We start from the raw sequence: 26759 nt of genomic DNA on the forward strand, positions 1-26759 counted from the left end.
TGCGTCAACACAATGTACAATTTGGCTCGTGGACACCGCCAATGTGCAGCTGTTTAGCAGAGAGAATGTTTATGAGTCGACGAATGGGTGTAATATGGCTGTGAAGCAGATTCAAACGGGCTTAAGTGGATTACACCTCATTTCAAGGATGCTTAAGGTAAGATTAAAACAGATATGTGGTAGGTTAAGTGAGGAAAATACAAAATCAAATAGATGGAACTGCAGTCAGCCACTTTCTCATGCGTGGCTGCTCTTTTTCTGTATGTATAGCATTGAGTTAAAAAAAAAATCAGCAACAAAAATCTGAGACAAAATGCTAATTTTTCATGTAAAAAGGACTCGGCAAAGAAAGCATACGCACATTTTAAACAACAGTTTTGCTCCACTAGACCGTCACAATTCACCGTTAATGCCCTTTCTTATCTTATGCTACAAATCCCCAGAGCTGGAACATTAGAACTCTCTAATCACACACGCTGGCACACAGTGTGGGCACTCCACACAAACACAAACACACGCATACAAAGTCACACACCTCACATACAATCTGAAAAAGATAATGAATTTAATACTGCTGCTATTACAGTCAACTAATGTTTGTTAATAGCCTGCCGCCATATGGCGCGAGGGCCTCAACCATGTGGGTAATTCCTCTCTTTGGACAAGCTGTCAATATAAAGGCCGTGCGTTTATTTTGTGAATGCATGGGATAGAACGGGGGGTGGGGGGGGGGGTGGGTCTTAATCCAGCTGGCTCTCTAATGATTTCTCTGTGCCCCAAATATGAGCTACATGGCTGCGAATGTGCCTACAGTTGTGTTTTATCTCAAATATCAGAGCTGAAATGTGTCCATATTGGCGCTCCAATGAGCATTTGCGCATATGTGTACAGTTTGGGTACAAGACTAGCTTTCTATGTGGTAGGGGCTAATGGAAGTGATGGTTTTAGAGAGAAGTCTTTATGACGTGCCTGATTACCCCTCACCCCCCACCATCCACCACCACAAATTCATCCCATCTCCTCCCCACATCCCTCTTGCCAGCACTGCACCCCAGTGGATAACCAAGCTTGGATTAGCAGTGACATCACACTGAAGAGATGGCTGAGCCCCAGTATGAGGAAGGGTGAGTACTTTGGTTTGTGTGTGTCAGATGGGTGTGAGTGTTATGTGTGTGTTCAAGTCTGATTAGACGGTGAGGGTGGTGGTGAGAGGGACGGGAGGATTAGAGAGCCATCTGAGAGTTGGTTAGGTGCTGACACCACTCCACCTCACCAAGGGCTCAATTTACTGAAGGATCAGAGTCATTTATGGTGGGCTGGGATTATTATCAGTTCAATAGGGCAATTTCTTTATTACAGTCACCTCTCAACCTGTGAAATATGGACACTTGTGATACATTTACAAATTCGTGTATCTTGTTTCTGGCATAATCTAGTGCTCTACTGTGCACGTAATTGTGCATTTGAAGCAGGTACTGTAACAGCTTTAATATAATAATGTTTTAATCCAGTAATAATGCCATTTTCACTGTAAGGCTTAAAACAACCCCTCCAAATGAGGGAAGGCAGGCTATGTTTGAGTTGAGATACTCAGCAGTCCCTCTCAACTAAAGCTCTTGAAATGCACTGAGAAATCATATGCATTAGAAAATGCATATTTGCATGTTGATCCTTCAAAATGGTGCCTGGCAATGAATAGTAATCACAAACAGCTGGTTTGAACCTTTAGACTTTAACACATACTTTTCATTAGCATATGTAGTTTCAGTTTACAAGTTAGCCAGATTGAGAGTTCTTTCCATTTCTGTACATTTTAGCACACAATATTATACTTGGAAGAAAACCTGAAAACTTGAGTATGTTTTTACATTTATGAGTAAAGCGCAAAAAGGAAAGGCTTTCAATTTTTAGACTAATTTTGACAGAAAAATAAACTGTCGTGCTAGCGTAAAGATGCAGACCCAACCCCTCTCCGTTCAGCTCTGTGAATACAAGTGATGAAAGAAGACTGATGTACATTCCTGAATGACATTGAGTGAACCAGGAAGTAGTCATAACCATGTTGCTTGGCCAACACGTCCGAGATAAAACACTGGTCGTCCTCATTTGAAACGCTCGTTTTTGTTTCCCTTTACAAAGCAAGAAACAGCAATTCAATGAGTAATGCAACTTATGAGGAAAGCGTGTCCGGTAATATCGCGAGGTTAGCCAGTCGGCGTGAATGTGGCTGCTACTTTCCGCGGGCAGGAAGGACCTAACTCAGCACACTCTCCTGCAAGTGTGCTGAAGACTATGCAAAGGTTGTACTTAGAACTAAATTAAATTTACTTAATCTCTACCCAACATCGTTTTAGACGTAGATCAAAGTTTTATTTATACCCCGAAGGGTCTGGAATACATGGACGCTAACGTTAGCTCGCTAGTTAAGAGACATTTCAGTGAAAATCGTCCGTATTTCCCCTGAAAGAAACAAAATGTCCGCGGAGCACAGAGCAAGCTGGATACTGACAGGCACCGTGGTCGCTTGTGTCGCCGCTCTGTATGTGCCCTGTGTGCAGAGGACGGTCCCCGGTGGAGACTCAGGTTGGTGCTAGCAGGCTAGCTAACGCTCATTTGGTCACGTGGCTTTGTTGTGTTGCCGGGAGCCAATCATATTGCACCTTGTTGATGAAACCGCTGCAGCTTGACTGGTGCTGTCCATGGTGCTGCAAGTGCAGGTAAAGCGACGTTTGTCGACGTGACAACGTAAACAAACACATGCCAGACTTTGAGATACACATATATAAATTGAAAGAATCATTCTTTCATTCATGTTTTTAAATCGTCCGCGGTAAATACGAAAACCTCTAAATGAGACACTAATACCTTTTTTACTTCCAGTGTTTAAGGCTGATTTTGGAATCAACGCTGACTGGTAAAGACAAAAGGCATTATTTCATAATATTCAGTCACTGTAATTAACAAATAATGCAAAAATATACACGACTATCTGTATTTATTTCTTTGTTTTCTTTCTTATTCTTTTAAAATATCTTAACGTCAATTATCTTGACGTAAGTTGGTGGTGCTGTAAAGAACAATTTCCTGTCCTATTTGGGATGATGTAGTTTAATGTAGCTTATGCTTTTCTGTTCTTTAAACTCAGCTGCTTTTAGTTGTACTTGTACTTGTTTACTTGTAATTCTATAACATAACTTATTTGGATTTCGTTGAAGTCTGTAGAGGTATAACAGTTCTCCAAAGTCACAGTTTGGTTCACACCTATTTTTATTAAGAGTGAATGAAAAGGAAACATTTTAATGACTTAAATGTGATTCAGTCGTTACTATAAAAATATGCTTTGACCCAATGTTACCTGCTACACATACGTACAATGGTACTGTAATATAAAATTGCAATTAAAAAAAAAAAAATAGATCAAATAATTGCATATTATGTTTTTCAGAACTGTTAACATTTTCATTTTATTTTGTGACATATTAATTAATTAATTTTTTAACAACGGATGCTCTTCCTGATACAATCCCAAAAGGTATTTGTGTCTCTCGCCAGACCGAACCAGCAACCTTTTGTTTGCTAGATGTTTTTGCAAACCATGTTTGACTCACACCTAATTGCACTTTTCCTCCACATTTTATGCATTTTTTCATTTTTCTGACTGTTGGGTAACACAGACACCATAATTGCTGACAAAGCACTGTTGACAGCCACTCACTACAAATAATTGTCCTTGTTTATTTAAATTCAATATTTTGTGTGCATGCATAAACCTAATTTACATTTAACACGGCTTACTGTGGACTTGAATGTATTCCACTCAGTACCTTCCGATGTGTTTTCCCAACATTCTTGTAATGCAGTTTATGAAGGAGTGCCTTGAACAATTACAAACAGTGTTTAGAAGTGATACCAAGGTTACAAACTTGTAAATTATGGACTTGAGGGCATGAAGGCTCTGCTTGTTAGGTTTTTACTGCTTTGGCGTGCGAGCTGCAGAAGGGAATGCATTTTTGCAGAATGAAAGCATAAGAAAAGCTCGGCCAGATATAAGCGAGGAGAGATGAAGCGAGAGCGGGCAATTGGAGTGCTGAGTAGCCCTGCTGGTTGTGCTGCTGTCTAACGAACAGGGCCTTTGAAAAAATGGCCAGCCCCTTCTCCACAGTGTTTAGGGACGGTGCAGGATGCCCGCTCTGATAGTGCCAGCTGAACACCCTTCCGAATTCTCCAGGTCTCCGTCTCTGTGTCCTAATCTCTTTAGGTGTGATGTGCCCTGGAGAGGCTTGAGCGCAGCCCCGCGGGTACGCTGTTGTCTAGGAATGTGGAGTGTGGAAATGATGGGGATTATGGGAAGACTGGTGTGGGTGCCCATGCTCCACAATCACAAAGACTCTTGGCACCCATGCTGCTACCCCGTTGAGTCAATATTTTCCCTTTTTAGTATTGGGGCTGCAGAACTGCATCTCTGTTGCACTGAGATGGATGTTTTGGCTTGGTATTAGTTTGAGTTTCAGTGTTGAATGGTGTAAAAGTGTGCCACTTCTAAGGGGAAAATGAGTGAAATTGAGAAGCCGATGAAGGATGAGAAAGTGTGATGTTAAATGATGGCAGGTAGCTGGCGGCTCATGCCAGGTGAAATGGAGCTGTGGAAACATTTAAGCTGTGCAGGTGGAGGAGTTCTGACTTCATGGTCCATTAGACTGATAAGAGTTAGGGCTCCTCATGTGGCAGAAATTTAGGCATCGTAATTCACTGTATCAGCAAGGTTGCAAAATATGAGAGGAAACCAGTGCCATCTGAAATCCAGCCCTTCTGTTTTGTAAAGGTTGTTACTGCATCCCTGCTCATGTCCCTACTGTGCAGATGTTTGTTTGTTTGTTTTTAAATATATGTAACAGCACCAACAGCTGCTCAGATTGAAACAGCGTGTAGTGTCTTACGGATTCGACATAGCTTGTAAAAGTGATAGAGTCTGCAAGAAACAAGGCCAGCGTTTCATTGGATGTGTTTGACGGAGGAAGGGACTACCCGTCTGGTACCAGTAGAGGGGGCTGTCCTGAACCTAAACATTTATCAATGTCATTTAATCTGAACCAAATTTCAATTTTCATGAGTGGGAGATGCAAACATTGGGTGAGAAATCAGTATAATTTGAAATGCTCTGGGTGTATTCTGGCACAAATGGGTTGGTGCCCAGATACATTAAAGCTCCCTCAAAAAGCTTTTAGGGGTTTTCTTTTCACTTTGTGCTGCGCCTCACACAGAGCTTGTCAAAAAATTGTGCAGCCGGCTTTTATTTTTACAGCTTACTTCATTCTGTGACTGTCACCGGCGTAGCCTTTCTGTTTGTGCCCAACGGACTAAACGAGACATTGAGACATTAGGAGTGTGGGAGCAGGAGAGAGGCACGTAGAGCAGCAGAAGAAAGGACCCTAATGCATGGGGAGGATGGGACTGGAAGCATTATTCTCAGATCTGCATATGTGTGTCTTTGTGTGACAAGGCATTGGAGGGGGAGTCTAATGGTTTGTGTGTATGTGCGTGTGTTTATATCTGTGTGTATGTGCCGGAGAAGGGAGGGAGGCATCGGGGGAGAAGTGAAAGATGAAGAGAATGAGCGTGCCGCTTAGGAAATGTCACACTGGGAAGATTTGCAGGTTTTGATCCTGGCAAATTAATGCAAAACCCCAGTGCAAGTATTTGATTTGGGAAAACTTTGGGAGCAGACTTGTCTCTTAATAATAATTATTGGGTTTACATTAATTTCCTCCCCTATTCTCTTCCACAGGAGAGCTGATCACCACTGCTTGTGAGCTGGGGGTAAGTATTAGCTGTATTGTTTAATCAATTCACTCATTAACTCTTATAAGCATTAAGGAAGTTTAATTAAGCATGGGCAGAAAGCAGATTAATTTACTTTCAGTCCACAGGTTTTTCCCCTTCTTTTCTATACACTTATTTTACTAAGTTGCAAGTAGAGAATGCTATAATTTGCAACCCGTTTTTCAAATCCAATTAAAGTCAATGGTAAGGCGATGGCTTTTGTAGGCTTTGCCTTATGTACGGTATAAGGCTTATTATATCCACCCCTCTTTTTTGTGTGTGTGTGTAAGCCGCGAAGAATGAACTAAATCGGGTTAACAGTTATAATAAGTTTTATTATTTAATAAAGTTTATTACGCCGCTGTGATCCTTTTAGGGAGGCTGTGTCGGTGTCACTATGCCAGTAATCCTGCCGTTAGTGCTGCAGTCCGTGTGGCCTGCCTGTCTGCCTTTCAGGCCTCCCCAGGGCCTTGCAGGCCATCTCTGGGACCCAGGCTGCTGGCCCCCCTCTTCTGATCCCCAGAGCTTGAGAGTTCTCCTTCTCTTTGCTCCCTGTGGCCTTTATCGCTCAGCTGTCCTTTAGCTGCATGTCTGTACACTGCTGTCAGCCCACACAGTCCTTCCTCATGCTCTTAATCGCTCTTCATTTTGGTGACGTTACCCACCTGCGTGATGCTACCATTTAGTTCACCACTCTCGCTGCTGGAGCTTTTCTCTTTCTCTCATATTTACAGCCTCGCTTTTTGCTCATCGAGTTATTGCGACGCGCCTTTTCCATTTCCAGCTCCTCACTCAAATTTTAGCAAAGCTGTTTGTATGTCTGCAAAAAGATCCTTTGCCGTGTTCGAGGTAACTGGTGAGTCAGTCACACTCTCACCTTTCGGCTTTCTGTTCATTCGAAGAGCTGCCCCTTCTCACTGCCTGCATGCTTTGTGTTATCTGTGCCAGGGAATGAGTCTGTGTTTAATGACTGAGTCCTTATCTGGGTGGAAGAGACTTAGTGGCTAATTGCTGCGATTGCCAAGATCTCCCAGGCGAAAATGACTACGGCTCTGCGGTGGTTTGGGGGTTGAGGCTGGCGAGCACCACGTGTTATACCACGGGCTCTAGGGAGCTGCACTGTCCTTGGGAAGAGGCCCGCAGCAAAGAAGTGAGAAAAGGGGAAAAGAAAGGGAGTGTAGGGCTCTCGTATGACAGCACAGTCAGAGTAAAGCCAAGCAGGATGTTTCTGACTCCTCACAAAATTCACGTGTGCTTACCTGCTGAGGATAAAATGTTGATACAGCAATATATTAAATCCCTTTCTTGTGCGATAGAATTACAGATATGGTACACTGTTGTTAAAAATCAGAGTTTTTAAAAGTAAATTTTGTAGGGACTCTCCACACAGTCCCGATGTACCGGAGTCACTACCAGCGCTTATCACATAATTAAGGGAAAACAGAAGCTGAAGAAGAAGAAATTTAAAAGGGGAAAAGAGAGCTGAAAAACTAAACAGTTTCATTACTGAAATGGAGTAAAAGTAATTCATAGTGATGCACACTGGCACTACATTGCAGGGAATAAATACATTTTTTCTTCTATTTGTCTTCTGTTTTTTAAAGTTGCACAGTTAAGGTGCATATATCATTGATTATTGTCTCTTAATGTATAAGGTATTGTGATACAATCATCATCGTGGTAAACCTATTGTGATAGCATCACATTGTGAGCTATTTTTACACATACTGCAGCTCTTTTTCTAAACATCAGTGGTTTGCCTGCCAGATCTCTGGGATTGTGCCAGTGTGTGAATAGCAGATCACTGAATTTAACAGTAGTGAGCAGAATCACGTGTTTTTGCCCCTTACTCACTTTATCAAAGCTGCTTCCCTTCCGAAACCAAATGGAGTATTTCCTCTAGTATAGCAGTAAGAACGCATCTCCAGCTACATGCTGCATGTAAGAAAGGAGCACCTGATAAAAAGTTCACGTGTGAAATGGCCCTTGTCTTTGTTTTTGTGTCTTTAGGTGGCCCATCCTCCAGGATACCCACTCTTCACTCTACTGGCTCACATGGCTATGCGTCTGCTGCCCTCACTCTCTCCAGCCCACAGCGTTAACCTGATGAGTAGCCTCCTGGGGGCTGCAGCTTGTGGTGGCTTCTGCATTACTGTCTGCAGGTAGGCATATGAAAAATGTGTTTCCCAATTCCAGAATTTCTCGATGCATTATGTTCTGTTCTGGGATTTTAGTTATTGTATAAAAAATTACATTGGTGCACTCTGCAATCGAGTAGGTATCAGTAACTGAAGTACTAAATTCTCAAACAGAACTTTAAGGAAGGCACAAAGAGCCTCCCTCCTTCAGCAGAGGAGCCTTCTGGTGACTAACTCACATCAAGGGAAGTAACAATAATAAGAAGACATTTTTGAGTGGCGGCAGTCTTTAAACATTCCCCTACTGACTTTTTGCATCGTGAAGCTGTCTGGAACAGAAAGTGGTATTTTTGGGCCCTGACTGACAGGCAGTGGTCTCCCTGATCCTCTGTTCAGTATTCAGAAGCAGAACCCAGTCGCCGTCCTCCCTCCCAGCACCTTACCCTCCCTGTTTACCTATCAGCCACCCGTTGTGAGAATGCGTGTATGTGTATGTATATCCCAATTATTGTGCCCTCCACCCCCCCAAACCTGACATCCCTGTTCTTCTGCCCCCCCCCACTGCCCAGCATGCTCCCAATCCTGACATGGCACGATTTCTAATCTCTCCCCTTCTTGCCTCCTGGGTCTGAGAGGAACAGGATCACTCTCTGCGCTCCTCCCTCTCCCCTCTCGTCAACTACCTCTCCCCTCGCTCAGTCATAAACACAGTTTACGGTCCCCGCATTGCCATCTACCCACCCTGCAGCTTCGCCTGCTGCTGACCGTATCATGTAAGGAGTATTTTACCCCTTCCTGCTTTGTCTGTGTGTTTATCTTGCATGGTTAACCAGACTGCCTTACATCACACTTTTTGCTGATTTTAGTCATTTTCCACACTGCATTTTGGTGGCAGCTTAGTGTCAACATTTTACCTTTTTGTCCCTCTTTGTGCATACTGGGCTGTTTCCAATCATGTCATATATTTCTAAGTTACTATTTCCAGAATAGAAATTGTTGAATATGATGTAATTTCTTCTTGCTGCACACCTTGGCAGGCTGTGAGGACTCTGTGATAGCGGGAGGACAGCAAGTGAAAATGAAATTGTGTGTGTTATAAAGTGTGCAGTGCTGGGCCGGCTTCCTGTGTGCTTGGCCAGTGTGTGCGATGTGGCAGGAGGTCTGGAGAAGGTCAGGGTACAGGGTCATCCCTGCTGAAGTAGGGCAGGGACTGGAGAGGGAGAGCTACCCAGGGGACTGGCCTTAAGCCCAGACTGCATCAGTCTTAGACCCTGCCCTGTCTTACTGTCTCTGAGAGGTGAACCAACGGCTGCCAGCTTTCACCAGTGTTCCCAGGACAAGGCAAAAAGGACAAAACAATAAAAAGAGGGTTAAAAAAAAGGGGGGGGGGTGTTAAAACACTGCACTTCTTCGTCATGCTTTAACTGGACATCCTTATTGCTTCCCTGGTATTCAGGCTTTTGATTGGACTCCGTTCTTGGCCAGACATTTACAGTTATTTTGAGGGCCGAAAATATCCATGCTGTCTGCTGATATTTGGCTCCTATTTTGCATGTTAACCGTAGCCCCAGTTTATAATCTCGGGGGATTTAGATCCAGTTGTGGATTATGGTCAAGTAAAAAGTCATTAAAAGGCTCTGCAACCCCCCTTACCCACAACCGCCAGCTAGGGTTGATGAGTGGTGAGGACTTCATCCAGTTACACCATATAAGCTCTTAAGTGTGAATGTATAATCTACGCTTCCAGTTTAGAGAAATAAGCATAAAAGGTTTTAGTCATTATCTGTTCAGGGCCTAGACTGGGATGAGCTATGAGGCTGTGGATCAGTTGGCACACTCAGGTTACTGGGGGGTTACTGGAGAGGGCAAAAGATGAGAGAACTGGGCGAGGGTTCCCGGATGGTCGAGACCTGCTTCTTGGTTCTGGCGTGCAGGGCATTTGTGTGATTTAACCCTGTCAACAATACTGGCATAAATGCCACGGCCATGCAGAGACCCTCTGTTCAGGCCTTTCCCTCAGATGAAATGCCAAAACTGACCAGCCGTTCATACCTGCTCTGCCCTTGTAGTGAGTGTGCTGTGTCCCAACATAATTAATTTCTTAAATGTCATTTGTTGTTTTTGTCCCTTTGTTGGCCCTCCTAAACAGTTTTTTTTGTAACTACTTCTCATTTTTTTGCTTTTCATTTGCTGGGAAATAGGCCGACCTCACCCTCCCAAACAAATTATTGCTTTGTGAAATTATGTTCAGATGGCAAAATATTTTGAAGTTAATACGGGTACTCGAAGTCAGTTTCTCTCAAATAATAAATGGTAAGACCTTGAAATTCATCTGGAATATACCCAACATTGTGAGCCTTTGATGTATCAATTTAAATTAGTCGGCCAGATTGCCGTGTTTAATGTGGGGGAATGTAAGTTGATAGGCTTGGAAGCCACTTCTCTCTCTTGCATAAGTTTAAATGTAGCTTAAATTTAGCTTCCCTTTGATTTGTCAATTACAGTTTTCTTTGCTTGATCATATAGTTTGATGGCCGAATTGCATGTCTTGTTATGTTTTCACACCACGGCCTGACAAGCCTTTGAGGATGGTGGACGTAATGATAATTACTATCGATTGCACTTGGAGGTTCACAGAGAGAAACATTTGGCTGGTGGAATGCTAAAGGCCTCAGCTGTGAGTCTCTGGAGGAATGCGTAGCGGGATAATCCAGACAGCTCTGTATTTTGTGCTCTCTCGTTTCATAGTTTATCTGCTAAAGCTGCTCTGAATCTCTGCTACCTGAGAGGAATCTCTCTCCATTCCCCAGCTTATCCCGAGACACCGCGAGCAGACACGTTAGCGAGCTGACAGCCATCACAGCAGAAAAACCCCCCCAACTTCGCCCCGCTCAGTCATCAGCACTTTTCGGTTTGATCACATGATTACATAACAGGCCCGTTGAAGCACACCAAACGTGTCTGGCCTCCCTCTTTCCCCGGCGGCCCTCGAGAGAAAAACCGCACACCTGCGAAAGGCTCCCCTGCCAAGAGCTAGCCCATGTGGCACAGCTGACACCTCAGTGGACGGGAGGGTGGGCGTGGTGCCATCCCCTGCCGCATGCTGCATCCCCAGCTCCTTATAAGGACCTCCACCATATGGTCCCGATGGTGCTTTCTCTCCTTGCTCAGGTGGGTTGTTTTTCCAAAGGGGTGGGGTTGTGTGTGTCTTGTTGAGGTCGTGTCAGGAGCGACGTGTGGGGGAATTGTTTTTAGCAACCACTGATGTGGGTTTGTATCCAAAAAACAGCTGAACAGAGTTGTTTTATTGGGTAATGCTCTCACCTCTTCCTGTAGGTGGCAAGGATGCCCCTCCCTCTCACGTCTGCTACTCTTGGATAAAATCTTCAGCCCAAGTATCCATAGAGAATACACCCATTACTGTTATTTTTTGAAATTTATTTATGAAAATGCAGAAGACAATTTTAAGTTTGTCTGTTTAAAAGGCCTCAATCGCTGGACCTTTTGTTCCTATTCTGCAGTATCTCATCCGTCACATTGTAGTCCAACAGACCTCCTTTACTCCCACCCTCCTCAGCATGACCAATGGTTCCCCCAGGACTCATCCTCTAATACAGTTAAACAGATGTCTAATGAAGATGTTATTTCCTCATTACTGGCTACGGGATGGGGATAGAGCGGAGGAGGGAGGAGGGCTAGATAGACAGCAGAATACAGTACCAGTTTAATATTCCTTTTGCCCGTGGGCCCGAGATTGTGTCTGCTTCGGACGTCAATATTACATTCCTCACCCACCACAGGCAGTCTTAATAAGGCACCAGGCACAGAGACGGATCAGACTCGGCAATTACAATTCACCCAGAATTAGTTAATGGAATCTATACAGCAACATTTATGTATCACTGGTGTGTGCCTAATGACTTTGTTGGAAAAAAGCAGCAATAAAAAATGGCATTCAGTGAATTGCATAAACACGGGATTTTTCTAAATTGTTTTTTTTTTTTTTTCACCCCCCTCTTCCTGTAATTTTTGTGTGTTGGGTGGAGATTAAGATGGCATTCTGGGAGAAATTGTCATGTCAGTGGCTGCATTGTTTGAACAGAATTGTGGTGATTAATTTTACACGCACTTGTAGCGCTGGAGCGCTTTCTTGGAGGAGGGGTGTCTGAGCGGCAGAGCCAGGACCCGTGTTTACCCTCCTTTCAGCGCAAACAGACAGCGTCTTCTTCATACACCGCACGGGGGAAGGAAAGATGGGGAAGTGCTTGGTTTGGAGACTTGATAGACTTTTTTTCCCCTCCTGAAACATACAGTGTGGACGTCAGTTAGAAATCAGATTTTCTCAGTTAGTTCTTATTGTAGTTTAAGATGAAATAATCAGGAAACATATCATAAACAGCCGTCATTCCAGTGGTCATTCCACCAGCTAGCAAAGTTAAAATATATATGATAGGTAATTATAATCAATATTTTATCTATTAAAGGGAAGTGAAAGGGTAACTGTATGGATGTCAGTGCTGCCATATTACTAATATCAACAGTAATATCACCATATAACACGATTGTTATGTTTCTGTTTAAATAACCATATAAAATAAATATAGCATTGCATACCTAAACAATTGTGCAGCTGATAGATGATGAATTTATAAAAATCACAACAACAATTACTCTCAAGCATGAATTAAGCTCTTGACTCTACATGTAATACTGCACATTGCATATTTTTTTTTAGATTTTAAACTCCAGTGTCGTGTTTTTTGAAGTGCATCTTTTGTTGATAACCCAGAAATCTACAAATCTTTCTGCTCTCATGTGACAAAAGAACTTAACCCATATGAACTCGAAACAGCAGAAATGTATAAAATCGTAAAACAGTTCGATCGTACTGTCATGATGTAATTCCTCTGAAAGAAAATTAACATTGGGTCATTTAGTAGTACTAAATCAAAGCCAATACTTTGATTTACTGACATCCCTTAATGTTTGTGTATCAGTTGCAGATTGGCTTTGAAACTTCAAAGCAATACATCATACCCCTGTCATATAATAGCTGCTAAATAGCCTGCCTGGTGTCCCGGCCAGAGGGGAGCCCTGGGGTGTTTGCTCGGGCCAGCTGGAAACCTCAGCCTCAGCCCGAGCAAGGCCACCCCCTCTCTCTCTCGGGCTTTTTACCCTCTTCAGGAATGTGTGATTGTTTTCCAGCACCGCTTAACCCAAACCACCACTCGGTTAGAGAACAGTGCGTTGTTGATCCGCGATGGCACAGCTGTGGTATTGTCTGTTCCCCGGGGTGGTGTGTAACAGCGGCTCTCTTAGCCAGCTCCATTGTGAAGCTTCATTCAGTGCAGAGTGCTGGTGTAGGTTTTTTGTGTGATGCTGTTTAGCGCAGACGGCCGATGCTGGCATGTCTCTGGCCCATACTGTAGAACCGAGTGTGTAAATGAGGCAGGTTCTCATTTTGACACTTCAAAGTGATTATACTGAGCCTTTATTGTGTCCTTGAAGGGGACATTGTCTCTCGTATCATTGTCATTTTTTTTTTTATTTACCTTTAATCCTCCCTTTTCAGCCTGTGCTCCTCTTTCATATTATTCAAGTTGAATTATGGATAGTTTTTTTTACTTTATTTCCAAGTTTGTGTTTCGTTTCAGGCTTTAAGTATATTGGTCATTCCTTAATTACCCAAGTGATGACGCAGGCATTTTTTGGCAGGTTGGATCAGTTCAGGGTTGAATAGTCTCGTTGTCAGCCGTGTTATTCTCCTGCCACGTCCCAACCAGTCCATTGTCACTGAGCCACAACATTTCAGTACAGCGGCAGCATCCTGCACAGCACTGAGTCGTGATAACAGGGAACACGGCCACACTGGTGTCAAAATGTGTCCTGCTTTATCCGAGCGCCCTGCGAGCAGCCAGCCTGGAGAATGAGCTGTGGAGAGGCTGACTGGGACCCAGGTGGTCCCGCGCAGACAGACAGGTCATTTACAGGCTGCACTGTACACACATCACTGGCTTCTTACTGACTGACAAGCTCTAACAGAGAGATTTGTCAGGCACTCAGGGAGAATAAAGAAGTTCAGGAACAGAAGTGTGTGCCTGTGTGTGTGTCTTTGAATATGTGACGAGTGCTGGCTATCAGACGAGCTTCAGAAGGAGGAACAGACTTGGTGTAATAACCCCTTCTTTGGGACCCCCATGACTGCTCTGCACCCCGTGCCACCCCCAAACCAGCCCCCCGCTAGGTGCATGAGCTGTGGGTTAATTGTCATGTGAGGAGGTAAAATAATGGGTGCGGGAGGTCTCTGCACCTCAACAAAAGTCCCCATCTGCATCCCCCCACCCCCCTCTAGAAACGCCACCCTTCTTCATTTTTCCTTCAAGTTACAACTAATTCCTGGAGCGGTGCAGCGAGGAAGTCGGTGCTATCGCTTATTAAGACCCACTCCTAGACGCCACAACCCCCCAACCCCATTAAGTGCATGCGCACACACATACGTGTGCTCATTCAGCAGGCTTGCCTTACAGAGAACACAGAAAAAAATAGTGGAGAGTAGCAGAGAGAAAACCCAAGAATAAAAGGGGAAGTAGTCAGCAAGCTAAAGTTTTTTTTTTCCACCCTTCTCTCGCTCTCGCTCTCCTTTTTTTCCTGATTTACCGCGCTTTCCTCAGAAAGCTCCATTGTTCCCCTAGCCTAAGTCTCATCAGGCCTTTTGTGGCTGACTATCACAGCGGCAGGCAGAGAGCTGGAAATGTATAAATGGTATCATGCCTTGTGATTAATGGCGGTGCTTATGAGTCAGGTCTGATAACGGGCCTGCTCTCTACTCAATTTCAGATACCGTTAATGGAATCTGTCTTCTGCGATTGTAATGTGAGAGCGCCTAATTTGCTATGGAGCTTGAAGCTGTCACCGGCAAGGGATTGTGGGGTCATAAGGGACCTGGCAGCCGTTTGGCCTGCAGCTTGTATCTGCGGTGCTGAATAGAGCAGCTCTCTGCCTGTCAGTTAGCTGATAGGCTGATGAGGACTCTAAGCCACTCCACACAATGGCGGAAAGGGCCATACTGCCTGACTTCCCTAATTGTCGAGCCTGCTCATATTTCAGAGCCAGCATGCTGGGGACTGGGTTGCCTTTTTTTCCTTTTCTCTTCTTTCCCCTCTCTCTTCTTGAACTTTTTTCTTCCTTTTTCTATATTTCATCCTACATCCCGCACACTGTCTCACCCCTTTAATGCACACTTTTCTGCACTATTTTCCTTTTCTTTCCCTTCTCCCCATCATTTGTCGCCTCACTCTCTCTCCCCCTCTGTCTCTCAGTTTAGTAAGTGGTGGGTCTTAGCGTATGACAGATTATCCCAAGTTTGCTTCAATTACCGCAGAGGAGACGGAGACAGTACAGGAGAGGAGGAAGGGGAAAACTTTTGTGCACACATTATATTTAAGAAGCTGAGGATAAAGTGCTATCTCCACCACGGTGGTTTCTGTGCCAGTCTGTTCAAGATCAACCGGCTGCTCGAGAGGGACTTCTCATGATATGTGAATTACCCCAAATCACTGAGTGTTTTTCAAGGTCTTGTCCGAGAAGCAAACTTGGGTAGAAGGAAGATTATAATGGGTCCCCAAATTAGTTATAGGGAAGTGGTGGCTTTTTTGACAACAACATTTAAAATTTGTGTGAAGCTGCTGACTTTGTTATTTTCTCTCTGTTTTTTTTTCAGTGTGTCGTTGCAGTGCAGCTTAGATAAAAAAAAAAAAATTGAAAAAAGCAGTTTAAGTTCTGCAGCCTTTAGAAATACTGTTTTTGAGGTTCATTTTAATGCAGTCGTTTTAAACAACTGAAATATCCAGATGGTTAAATTAGTACAATAGTTAATTTAGTTGACCAGATTGTAATTAACTTCTTGTCATTGTCCTCCGATGCAGTCCTTTCTAAAGAGTAAAACCCTCTTCTTCTACACTTTCAGGTTGGCAGGTCCTGGTCCTGGAGCAGTGCTGGCTGGTGGGCTGTTCGCTGTGTCCAGACTCAGCTGGCAGTGGTCCATGGTGGCAGAGGTCTTCACCCTCAATAACCTTTTTATTGGCCTTCTCTTCTTCTTGACCGCCAGCTTCCGCTGTGCTGAAAATGCCACGCAGAGGAAGAAGGTAACTCAAAACACCACACAACAGATGCAACACACAGGTTATGTTTTATTCAATGTAAACGCACAATGCTGCACTGTTTTGGTTGTCCCTGTTAGATTGCACACTGGGGGGCATTATGCTGTGGCTTGGGGCTCTGTAACCAGCACACACTGGTGCTGTATGTGTTGGTCATCATTCCTTGGGTCCTTTACCGACTGTGCTCTCAAAAGGTAAGTCACAGGGTCTCTTTAAATAAAGAGAATTATAGATGGCAAAGAAGAAATAGGCTGTGTGCAGTTTTTTGACAGAAATAAAAAGACTTCAAAAACAAGATATTTTCCTCTCATATCCTCTTAAAAGCTGCTGTTTGTGAGGTGCAGCCAATCAGAGGGAAGTTGGTTTAAAGGGAGAGGAGCTAAAATGGCTTTAAGATAGATATAAATATGGATTGTTTTAAACTCTGAATTCTAAATATATGAAGCTGGAAATTAGCGCAACTTCAAAGTTACTGTTGGTCTAAGAAAAGAGGGGCTTTTAGGGCCAAACAAGGCTCTCCAGTCTTGTTGACACGCACACGTTCCATTTTACTTTCTTGCTCACGGTTTGGACAACATGAATTTAAGAACATCTTATCCTTGTATTTAAACAGGAGCTGTCTTTGCGTGGCCTTGTATCTCTGGGATTCTGTTTCCTCGCTGGCTTCCTGCCGTACATCTACCTGCCGATTTCATCCTACCTCAACACAGCCCACTGGAGCTGGGGTGACCAGACCACCCTGTCGGGTCTGTTGACCCACCTGCTGCGAGCTGAATATGGCACATTCTGTCTGGTAAGTGTTGCTTGCCTCGCTGCATTTAAACAGACCCTGACCCTGTTGGCTTAGCTTACATTGATTTTTGTTTTGCAGGCAAAGACAGAAAGCTCGGTTAACCTGACCACAATGCTGCAGTAAGTAAACAGTCTTTCTGCTGTTTGCACGTGAAACTTCCTGGTCTGAATATCGTAAACGGCACAACAAGATGGTCATTTAATGCGTATAATGACCATCAGCTAAACTCACATCATCGTTTCCCAGAACAAAGTAACATCACTGAATTTCTAGTTTTTGTGGCCAAAGCAGCACATTTAGTCCGTCTCGCAGGAAACAGTATGTTTCTCATCCATAAACTGCCCAGCATGTTTGATTTGAGTATTTCATTTCTATTTAGACAGTAGGATCTAGGATGGAGAAGGGAGGAAAGTAGGTCGATTTGATCTGAGGCACAGTGAGGGCACGTTTGGGACTAGAGATGGAAGACCCAACTGCTCTTTGCGATGGTTCTGGTGATTTACACAGGTTTAGCCACATACACACGCACACCAAGCCATTATAAGGGCCCACAGTCATTTCTGCAGCCCATCTCTTCCCTTACTTTCCCCAGCAGCTTTTGTTCTTCCCATTCCACTCTCTCCCATCAAAGCAGAACTGAACCTGCTTAGAGGGCCAAATCACTGTGTTCTCTTTCTCCAGCAGTTTGAAATGATCACTCAGCTCTGGTGTTTAAGCGTGACAAGCTGTGATGACAGACACTGCAATAGAGCTTGAGAAATTGTATTTTTCCACTCTAGCACCTCTACCCCCTCCACCCCATTCCCTCCCTTGCTTCCCTCTGCTACCACAACCACAGTCATCCCATTCCTGGTATCTTTCTCCAGCTGACGGGATGGGGTGCGTGTGCGTCTTAAGACCCCCCACTACCAGCCCCCCCTCTGCCAAGCACCCACCCCTTTCCATCACCCCTGCTGCTTGATGGACAAGCACACCTTCAAGATGGGGAAGAGAGGCGAACATGACAGGCATGTCGCACTGGAGACGTAAACCCACTGGAATAACTGACACGCACACACACACACACACGAACACACGCTCATGAGCACATTCACACATAGTGTACATTGGGAGATATAGAGACTCAATAAGCTGTCAAATAGAGATGGGTATTAAGGAAGAGGCAGGAAACTATCTCTCCGCTCTGAGCAAGCGCTGTGTGACTGACAGGCGCTGTGAGGAGAGGATGGGGCTGTGGGGGGTGGATGACACAGTCATTCGTATCTGTCAATCCGATTGAAAGGAGGAGTGCACAGTCCAAGGAGTTTGTTTTGATAGGGGATGAAGGGCATTTAATAATTGGTGTCCTTGAGTTCAGTAGCAGGGAGGCTACTTGAGCTTGTCTTCGGTGTCCGTCATGTCTCTGTGTGTGTTTGTGTGTGCAGGGCTCAGTTGGACCACTCCCTGGCAGAACTTTCACTTCCTGTCTTGGTACTGGCAGGAATGGGCTTTGCGCTCTCCTCATTGGACAGGTAAGGATGAGTTGGATGCCAGCGTGCAACACACCAAACTCTGTCACGCACATCTCAGCACCCACTTCAACTACAAAAATCTAATCCCCTGGAGTAAAAGACGGGGAACAAAACCACTGACAAAATGCTGATCTTAGAAAAAAAGAATACAAAACAACACTGAGGCACCTAACTGTCAAACTGTCACCACGCTCCACATTCAGATCAAGAGGATTTGATGTGTATTTTGGATTTTCAAAATCATGTTTGTGTGTACAAGTAAATCACTGCCTGTATGCATCTATATGTGGCAGCGTGATCCTGTAATTCATTACAGGAGAGCCTTTGCTGGGATCTGTTGGGTGGAGCTGATAAAGCCCCAGTAATGCCCCAAAGCCCCGCAGGGCACAAGCTATTCCCCTTCTCCCGAGGTGCACTTCAATAAACTTGGCTACATACACAGACAGATGATGAAGAAGAGGAAGGTCGTCTAATAGATTGCCCAAAGGAAACCCGGCAAATGCTTATTTGCCCCATGTTAAAGTGTAAGGTTATAAATATGATTTCATTTGCTTTTTAGCTATGGTGCTTGTAAGTAAGGAAAACGTAAATCAAGAAAAGCTTGAGTGATTATAAGTGTCCGGCTGACGGAGATCAGCAAATCAGTTTGTTGGCAGGAAACCTGAAAGCTTGTCTCTTCAGGTTCGGACGATGGCTTATTTTTTTGCCACGAGGGGAAATTTTTTCTTTTTGGTGTATAAGAACGTTTTACAGCTGTACTGTAATGAGTTTGTGATTCAGCGGTTGGCACCAGCTCATTATGACTCAGTCTGCATTAGAAAATCAATCATGCACCTCTTAGCTTGCTGGCAGATACGTTTTCTCTCAGGCTTGTGATCCCCGTCCGTGCATTAATATTCTTACAGACTTATTCAAAACAAGTATATTTTTACAGAGTAAATAGACAAAGTGATACATTAGACTAAAAATATGGAAATGGCAGACTGTGCATGCAGAAAAAAAAGGAAAGCTGGTTAAATATTTGTGCGCTGAATAACCCGAGGTGTCCCGTCCTAGGAGGTGTCGCTCAGTGTCCTGGCTGTTAACTGTCATGCTGGTGGTCTACTCGCTGTTTTTTGCATGGAGAGCCAACCTGGACATTAGCAGACCCTTACTGCTCGGAGTGGTGAGCTATAAGACTTTTATGTTCTCAGACATCTTTTCTCATATCATAGCTGAAGCATCACACCTTGTGCTCAGCATTGAATTACAAGTTTGTCTCAGTTTTCAATATTCTGAAATAAAACCAAAGTGACAGCAGCGTACTGTATGTTGATGCTGATCCTGGTCCAACGGTAAAGCAAACCCAGAAAAAAACAAAGCAAAAAAAACTACAGAAAACACTTATTTGCCTCTGTGTGTGTGTGTGTGTGTGTGTGTGTGTGTGTGTGTGTGTGTGTGTGTGTGTGTGTGTGGTATACACTTGCATGGTCACTTCCTGCAGGTTGAGCGTTTCTGGCTCCAGAGCGATGCTGCAGTGTGTGTGCTGGCAGGCCTCGGCTTGAGCTGGACTCTAGCTGGGCTGGAGAGGAGGCTGGGCTATGGGGGGTTGTGGAAGACCACAGGCTGGGTCTTCACTGCAGCTCTGCTGGCACATATGGTGCACACCAATCACAGGTGACTATTGCACACGCTAACAGTAACAAGCTTGCTGTTGTTTGGTGTGATGAAAATCTGCAGTGCTGTCGATACACAGTCAGGAATTACTGTGGTGTGCAACAGTGGTTTTCATTGCACAAGTCTAAAATGGTAGATTTCAAGCAACGAGTTTAAAATGCTGACTTTAAATTTGAAGATTTGTTGTGTTGTTGCAGTTAGACTCATTTTGGCCCCGGCCTCAGAATTGCACTGCATGTGAATGAAGACACTACCAAAGGAACGCAAAGGCAGCACTTTAAATGTATTCTCATTGTTTAATTTAAAAATCCAGCGCTCCGAACTTTAACTCCTTACAAAATCCTTACAGTTCCATTTCCACTGTTGTATATTTGCAGTAAAAGGGCTGAGTTAGGGCTTTGTAACGTCTGAATTTGGAGACAATTAGAAAACTAATTCTTAACAGCAAAGATTTTGATCACAGTGGACATAATTATTGTAGCTGCATTGTTTTTTTCTTCTACAGGCTATTAGTGATTTCAGGCTCTAATAGTGTTTTTGTGTCCGACTGCTCGAGTCTTACGGTTTCTTTTCAGATACTCTGCAATCCATGTATCTGTCAATTTAATGTTTTTACATTATTCATGTTGCAGTAACTACACTGAACCCAAATGCATATGAAGAATGAAGTTAAATACTTCTGCTTTGTAAACTTTAAATGATGTAAAAACTCCCCTCTTCTAGCTCCTTCTAAAATCCCCATGCACAGTTTTTCCTGAGTCAACCTGATTTGTTTCTCTTTTGCTTCTCTGCGCTTCATACTGCAGGTCTGAACTCCACATGTCAGGTTTTTCTCTGCTCACCCCATGGTAGGGGCTAAAGAGAGGCACGGTTAGCACATAGATTCTACTCTCAGAGCTCAGTCTGAGATGTTAGCTGTCCGAGAAGGCAGATTACACCAGCGTAGCGCTGGGGAGTGCCAGACAGCCATCACTGAGCGGCTTTGATCAAGGGGAGAGCATGGCCTGTGCTGTCAGACCCATCACACCTGTCTCCCCACGATTAGATAGGCAGCTAGAGTGAGGGGAAGGGGCGGGGGCACTGACAACTTACCCTCAGAGCACCTTGAAAGCGTACCTACAGACACTCACATATACACTGCTGCACACATCTCACACACACTTCTGAGCAGGGGTAAAGATGTGTTTAACCATTTTTAAAATGGGAGAAAATGCAACTTCTGTTTTGATGCTAGTGTAGAGTAATTGCTTGCATATGTGCTGATGATCTTAGGGAGTGTGATCAGAGTGGGAACACTGTGGTGGAGAGGTTCGGCAGGGAGCTTCTGGCCTCCTTCTCCAAAGACTCAATCATCCTGACCAGAGGAGATCTGCCTGGAAATTCTCTGCGATACCTGCACTACTGCCAGGGCGTACGGCCTGATGTACGCCTGGTTGATCAGGAGGTCAGGAGGTTTTCCCTGTTCCCTGTATTGAAAAGATTTTTCCTTCATAATATAAGTTAAGGAATTTTATTTATGACGAAATTGTTTTGTCTTATTTTTCTTGTCCATTAAAACCGCACTATATTCAAAAGAGATTTAAAAAATAAAGGACAAAATGTGAATGAAGTGTGATTTCTCATGATAATATAATGTTTTACATATTTTGGCAAAATGTAAAAATCAGCTTTGTGGTAACTGAAAGAAATTCATTGAAAATCATAAATTAGACCCTTAAGTCAGCAAGTAGAGGCCTTATAAATTGGTTGTGTTGTCTTATATACTTATTAGTTTGTATATGTTATCACTATGATTCATCAGTTGCTTTAAGATATAATGACACAAAAATCCCTTTAAACTAATTGCACTGATGATTGTTTAACTGATAATCGACTGGTTATAAATATTTCTCTGGGATTGGTGGTGCTCTTTGTTCTCACTAGATGATGACATATGCTTGGTATGTGGCCAAGCTGGCACAGCACCACCCTGGGATCCACTTTCCCGGCCGCTGGTGGGACCCGGTCAACCCCGAGGAGAAAGGCACCTTCAGTCTCGATCAATTTCTGTCCCGCAACACGCAGTGAGTGTCTCAGACACATGAAAAGAGCAGAGGGGGAATAAAAGGATGTTAAATGGAAAGAGAGAGAGAGTGAGTGAATTGGGAGGGCAACAATGAGCAAGTGGGTGATCTAATGAGGCAGAGATCAGCAGAATGGTCGACACAGTGCAAGCACAAGATAAGCCCACAGAACTGTTGAGGCCATAAAAGGAGTCTGATGAACTACAAAAGTCAGCTAATCTACTTGATTTGGTTAAACGGTCTCTGGTGGACTTGCTGCTGCTCCCATGATTCACTCCTTCAGGAGGAACTGAGATCCAGAAATTGGATAGTGCCTTGTTAATACCAAGCCCACCAGGGGGCAGTGTTTGCCAGGCCAACATATATGTATCTCTGTGGGGGCAACACTGACCTGCGGGATTAACCCTCGGGGTCTGTGAGAAGCGCAGGGCTGATGGGAACCTAGAAGGTGCTGGGATGTGAGGAAATTTCTGTCTCCATGTTGTCACTGTGTGTGTCATTATAAACAGCTACCCGGAGATAAAAACTGAGGGCACGCCTCTATTTAAGAGTTTGTCTCTGTTTTTCTGCAGGAGGGATGTGTTTGCCTGCATCGGGCTTCCTGATGGAGACCTGAGCTGGGAACACAGTTATTCCCGCTGGCCCCTGGGTGTGTGTGACTACTTAGCGCCCGTTCAGAAGCAGTTTCACCCTGAAGAGTGGGCTCATCGTACACGCAATATCTATAACTGGAGTGATCCACACAACAGGTTAACAGTTAACTCTTACCTTCATGCGTATTTCAGCCTGGATTATACTATTAAAATAATTTATATTTAGATTGGTGTTGGGGATGTCATGTTATCCTCATTGCTCTGAAATTCAACCTAACCTGTTAAATGTTTTTAGAAAAGTTAGATCTCTTTGATCTTCATTCGAATTTTCATAACATTTCAGCGTCGCTGATTTTTAAATGGTTAAAAATTAGCATGGTTTAATTTTTAAGGTCTGCTGTTGGCCAAGAAAATAAACAAATCCTTTGGAGTGAAAAGAAAAAATCTCAGTGCTCACTTTTCTCTCTGTGGTCTTCAGTCGTCCCTCCACAGACTCCACAGAACGTCCCTCAGTGGGCTTGTCCTCTGTTCTCCATGCTGTGATCCAGCTCTTTGTGAATTTTACCAGAGCAAGACATTAGGCCCTTAGCCATCTGAAATGAGACTGAAGATGAAAAATAATGAGTTTCTTATTGCGTTTTGTCAATAACTGTGTCAAAAGTGGAATTAGTCAAAGCTCCATATTTTGTTGCTGTTGCCAGGAGCCCTTCATTCACTCAGATATCCACGGCTGAATACTGTGACATTATTTCCCGCACCCTCACGACAAGCGTGTCTGCCGATGCCCACAAGCCAAATATTAGCTCGGAAACCCTGCTAAAATATTCTTTTGAAGAAGAGGTCAAGTGTTTACAGTCAACAAAGTGGGGAAAAAAAGGCAGATGTGGTTTTACTCCATGTCTAATGTGCTAGCTGGTATTGTTGCTCAGTCACTTAATGTTTATGCAGCAAACATTGATGTTTAGTGTATCAAAACCTGCACAGCCAAGTGGAACAATATATTCACATAAATAATCATTTATAGTTAGTGGAACTGTGAATAAGCCAGCGCGGTGCCTGAAGGTTGTATTAGATAAAGAAATGATTTTTTTTCTCCCCATGTATGAACAGTTTCCATCCTGCATCCTGGGAGCGTGTTGCTAATGAAGAGATGTGGCAAGCCAGGTATGCTGAATGCTTTACAGCGGATGCTAGTTTTCTTGTTTGAAGTGGATGTATACTTTCGAGCGTAAATAAAAAGATGTGTCACGATGCATATTGCCCCACCAGAACATCTCCATAAACCAGTCTTGTGTGGTAAAACATCTACACGTACAATGTATTTGGTGCCGGCTTCTACATAAATCACTCCATTGGAGTGGTGCGTCTGAGAGTGTAGATCTGCATGGCTCATCCATCCAGCACTTAGCCCTGAGCCTGCGTGCTTTGTTTCAGGATGAAGACGGCTTTCTTTCTGTTTGACCTGGCTGAAAGGATGCAGGGAGAGGGGAAAGCTCGCCTCTTTGAGCTGTCTTACACTGTGAGTCTGACCCCCACCTGCAAACACTTTACCACAGTAGGGCAGATTAAAATGCATCAGGAAAAGCATGAATGTTTTTATGTTTATCTCTGTTTTTTTTAATTGCCGGGAAGCTATATAAGGAGATTGTTGAGGCCCACTCCGACTATCCTCCAAACTGGGACAAGAACCTGGCTCTGGCTTGCGAGAGGCTGCTCCGCTCCGGTCACAGGGGTTACAGTGCAGACAGCCTACTGACCTGCAGTGTCCAGCACTTCAGTCTTTACTTAGAGAAGGATCCCACTGATCCCCAGGCACCCGCCATCCGCTCAGCCATTACTCACCTGCTCCAAGAGAGAGACAGATTCCGACAGAGCCGGAGGCAAACCCCATAAGATCCACGGAGCTGGAACAATGGAAATTATGGCTGAGCCAATGTGCCTCTTTGTGTGGTTTTAAGGTGACGCTCTATGTGGATCAAGACTGGTGCACTGGTGTTAAGTTTGGCTAAATGTACTGTGCCAAATTGGACTTGTATGTCAGAATTTGAAATGAAGGGAAATGCTGGTGGATAAGTTCTTGTTTGAAGTTACCAAACAGAGCTAACACTGTGCTACGTCTCATTTGATGAATGTTTACAGTTGACCAGCGGCAGGGCATGACTTTAGGAAGCCCTGCCTGACCTCAATCAAGCTCTGCACGCTTCTCTTAAAGTCACCCATTCAATTGCTTTATCGTTACATCTCGTTCTCCCCCCCCTTTTTTTTTTCCTATTCTGCTCTCAGAGCTTTTAACGTGCTGATTATTCTGCCTCAGCCTCTGCTCTACTTCTTTTTCTCACATTAGGATGGCAAGACCGAGATTGAGGGAAACCCAATTTGGGGGCAGAAATGGGGGATTAGAGCGGCTGTTTAATCTAGGACAGACTTGTGCTGTGCCACGCAGCCTCACTCCACATCAGTGGCAGCCCTACACACCCACCCACCCCTCTATCCTTCCATCAGTCTATCTTAGATGGTCCTTTAAATGTTTAAAACTAATGGATTCGATGAGTGCTCCCCCCCCCCCTCTCTCTCTTCCTTCCTAACATGAGGGCGGTAATCCCTCTTGGATTTAAATGAAATGTGAAATGTCAAAATGCCAGGGACCCTTTTAGAGGTGCGTTCGTGCGTGTGCCCATGTGGGCATCTATGTTGATTTGGGTCTGCATGTGTGTGAGAACATGCTTAAATCTCCACTCAGCCCCCTCTCCTTGCCAGAATTGCTCATAAACCTATTCGATAAACAGATCGGCACACTGAAAAGCAAAATGCTTTGATCATTAGAGAGACACAAAGTCATGGAAAGTTCACGGACAAACGCAGATACGCAAGATTTTCAATACTCGACTCACAGAAAAATGGAATCTCAGGTCTGTGAATGTCGGGAAGAGGTGCCGTCAAACTTAGTCTGACTGGACCGGGGTTGTTTGAAGAACACCCCTGAAGTACGCCCTTGTATCTGACGCATCAGTTACACACTGTTTTTAAAAATGTTAGTGTTGATGTTAATGAACCTCGTGCCATGAAATTTGTTGTGCAGAGGTCAAATCAGCATTTTGCCATAAGCTTTATAAAACGTTTCCGAAGAAGCCTGCTGTTTGAGATACCAGCGGAAAGCGAGGGACAGTGAGTGCATGTGCAGTTTTCTCCGAATGTAATCTGCCCTCTGTGTTCGCAGGCCTGGTTAGCGGCTGTCAGCTGGCTGGATGATGAGGTTCGACCTGCTGTAGCGCAGATGGTTTGGTTTCACATAAAAACAAGGGGGAAACTGTCATTCTGCTTTCTACAGATTAAAATATTTCAATAAAGATTTTTTTACGTATTTTTGTGCTCTGTTCTCAAATGTAGTATTTTTGATCAAAAATGTTATCATATTTGTTGTTTTGACATTGCAGGCAAATTAATAATGCGAGTTTAAATCGTGTTTTTTAACTTCACTTGACTGTATTGGTGTAGTTTAATGTTTACATCAGTTATCTGCTGCCACATGGCTCATCCCCTCTTATTTTTACCTTACTTTCCTTTTATCATCCCCCTCTTGTCACCCACCCTCCCCGCCTCCCACCCCCTCTCACTCTGTCTTTCCGTAACCCCTCTGTTCCTCTTCTCTCCCGTTTCTGAGAGTCACTTGCCCACCCTAAATCAGCAAGCTGCCGAGGATTGTGGGAACCCATGGAATCGCCGTGACCAGGGATGCAGGCAGGGAGCCACGGCAACGCTGGAATGTGGGGCGTCTGAGGAGATAAGAGCTGTGAGCCCAGCCAGGGAGAGGCGCGAAGTGGGGGAGGACGCAGAGGCAGAGTGAGGAGGGTGAGACAGAAACAGGGAGAGCAGCAAGTCTGTGAATGGGGAAACAGAAACACAACGCCATAAACAGCCAGAGAGCAAGACAGAGTGAGACAGAGAAAGAGGGGCGGGGGACTTAGGGGGGCACACACTGGAGATGGGAAGCCAGCCTTATTCCTCTTTGCATTTCATTTACATCCC

At 44.2% G+C, this 26759-nt stretch overlaps 1 protein-coding gene across 3 annotated transcripts; it reads left to right on the forward strand.

The window, feature by feature from the left end:
• The first annotated feature begins 1050 nt into the window (after window positions 1–1050).
• Window positions 1051–26091, forward strand: tmem260 (transmembrane protein 260). Of its 3 annotated transcripts, none has more exons than XM_085256154.1 (16): window positions 1051–1124; window positions 5786–5817; window positions 7831–7982; window positions 15925–16102; window positions 16198–16311; window positions 16731–16910; window positions 16989–17029; window positions 18335–18421; window positions 19478–19586; window positions 19905–20077; window positions 21350–21521; window positions 22001–22140; window positions 22713–22889; window positions 23844–23897; window positions 24168–24252; window positions 24366–26091. In XM_085256154.1, the coding sequence occupies exons 1-16, from the start codon at window positions 1115–1117 to the stop codon at window positions 24624–24626; spliced, it is 1965 nt and encodes a 654-aa protein (XP_085112280.1). In that variant the 5' UTR covers window positions 1051–1114; the 3' UTR covers window positions 24627–26091. The 3 variants fall into 3 exon arrangements, with proteins under 3 accessions (XP_085112280.1, XP_085112279.1, XP_085112281.1); XM_085256153.1 differs by lacking the exon at window positions 1051–1124 and adding an exon at window positions 2096–2583; XM_085256155.1 differs by lacking the exon at window positions 1051–1124 and adding an exon at window positions 2096–2300.
• Window positions 26092–26759: the final 668 nt, after the last annotated feature.

Source organism: Mchenga conophoros, linkage group LG19, assembly GCF_057382185.1.
Source record: "Mchenga conophoros isolate Kocher_MC1m ecotype Shallow Benthic linkage group LG19, M_conophoros_male_GT1.1, whole genome shotgun sequence".
Lineage (NCBI taxonomy): Eukaryota > Metazoa > Chordata > Actinopteri > Cichliformes > Cichlidae > Mchenga > Mchenga conophoros.

Excerpts from the sequence above, each read along its gene's own strand:
- tmem260 (XM_085256153.1), top strand. The coding sequence starts at position 2,475 with ATGTCCGCGGAGCACAGAGCAAGCTGGATACTGACAGGCACCGTGGTC. Across the intron at positions 17,030-18,334 it reads AACCTGACCACAATGCTGCA|GGCTCAGTTGGACCACTCCC; the intron begins GTAAGTAAACAG and ends TTGTGTGTGCAG. Across the intron at positions 20,078-21,349 it reads ATGGTGCACACCAATCACAG|GGAGTGTGATCAGAGTGGGA; the intron begins GTGACTATTGCA and ends TGATGATCTTAG.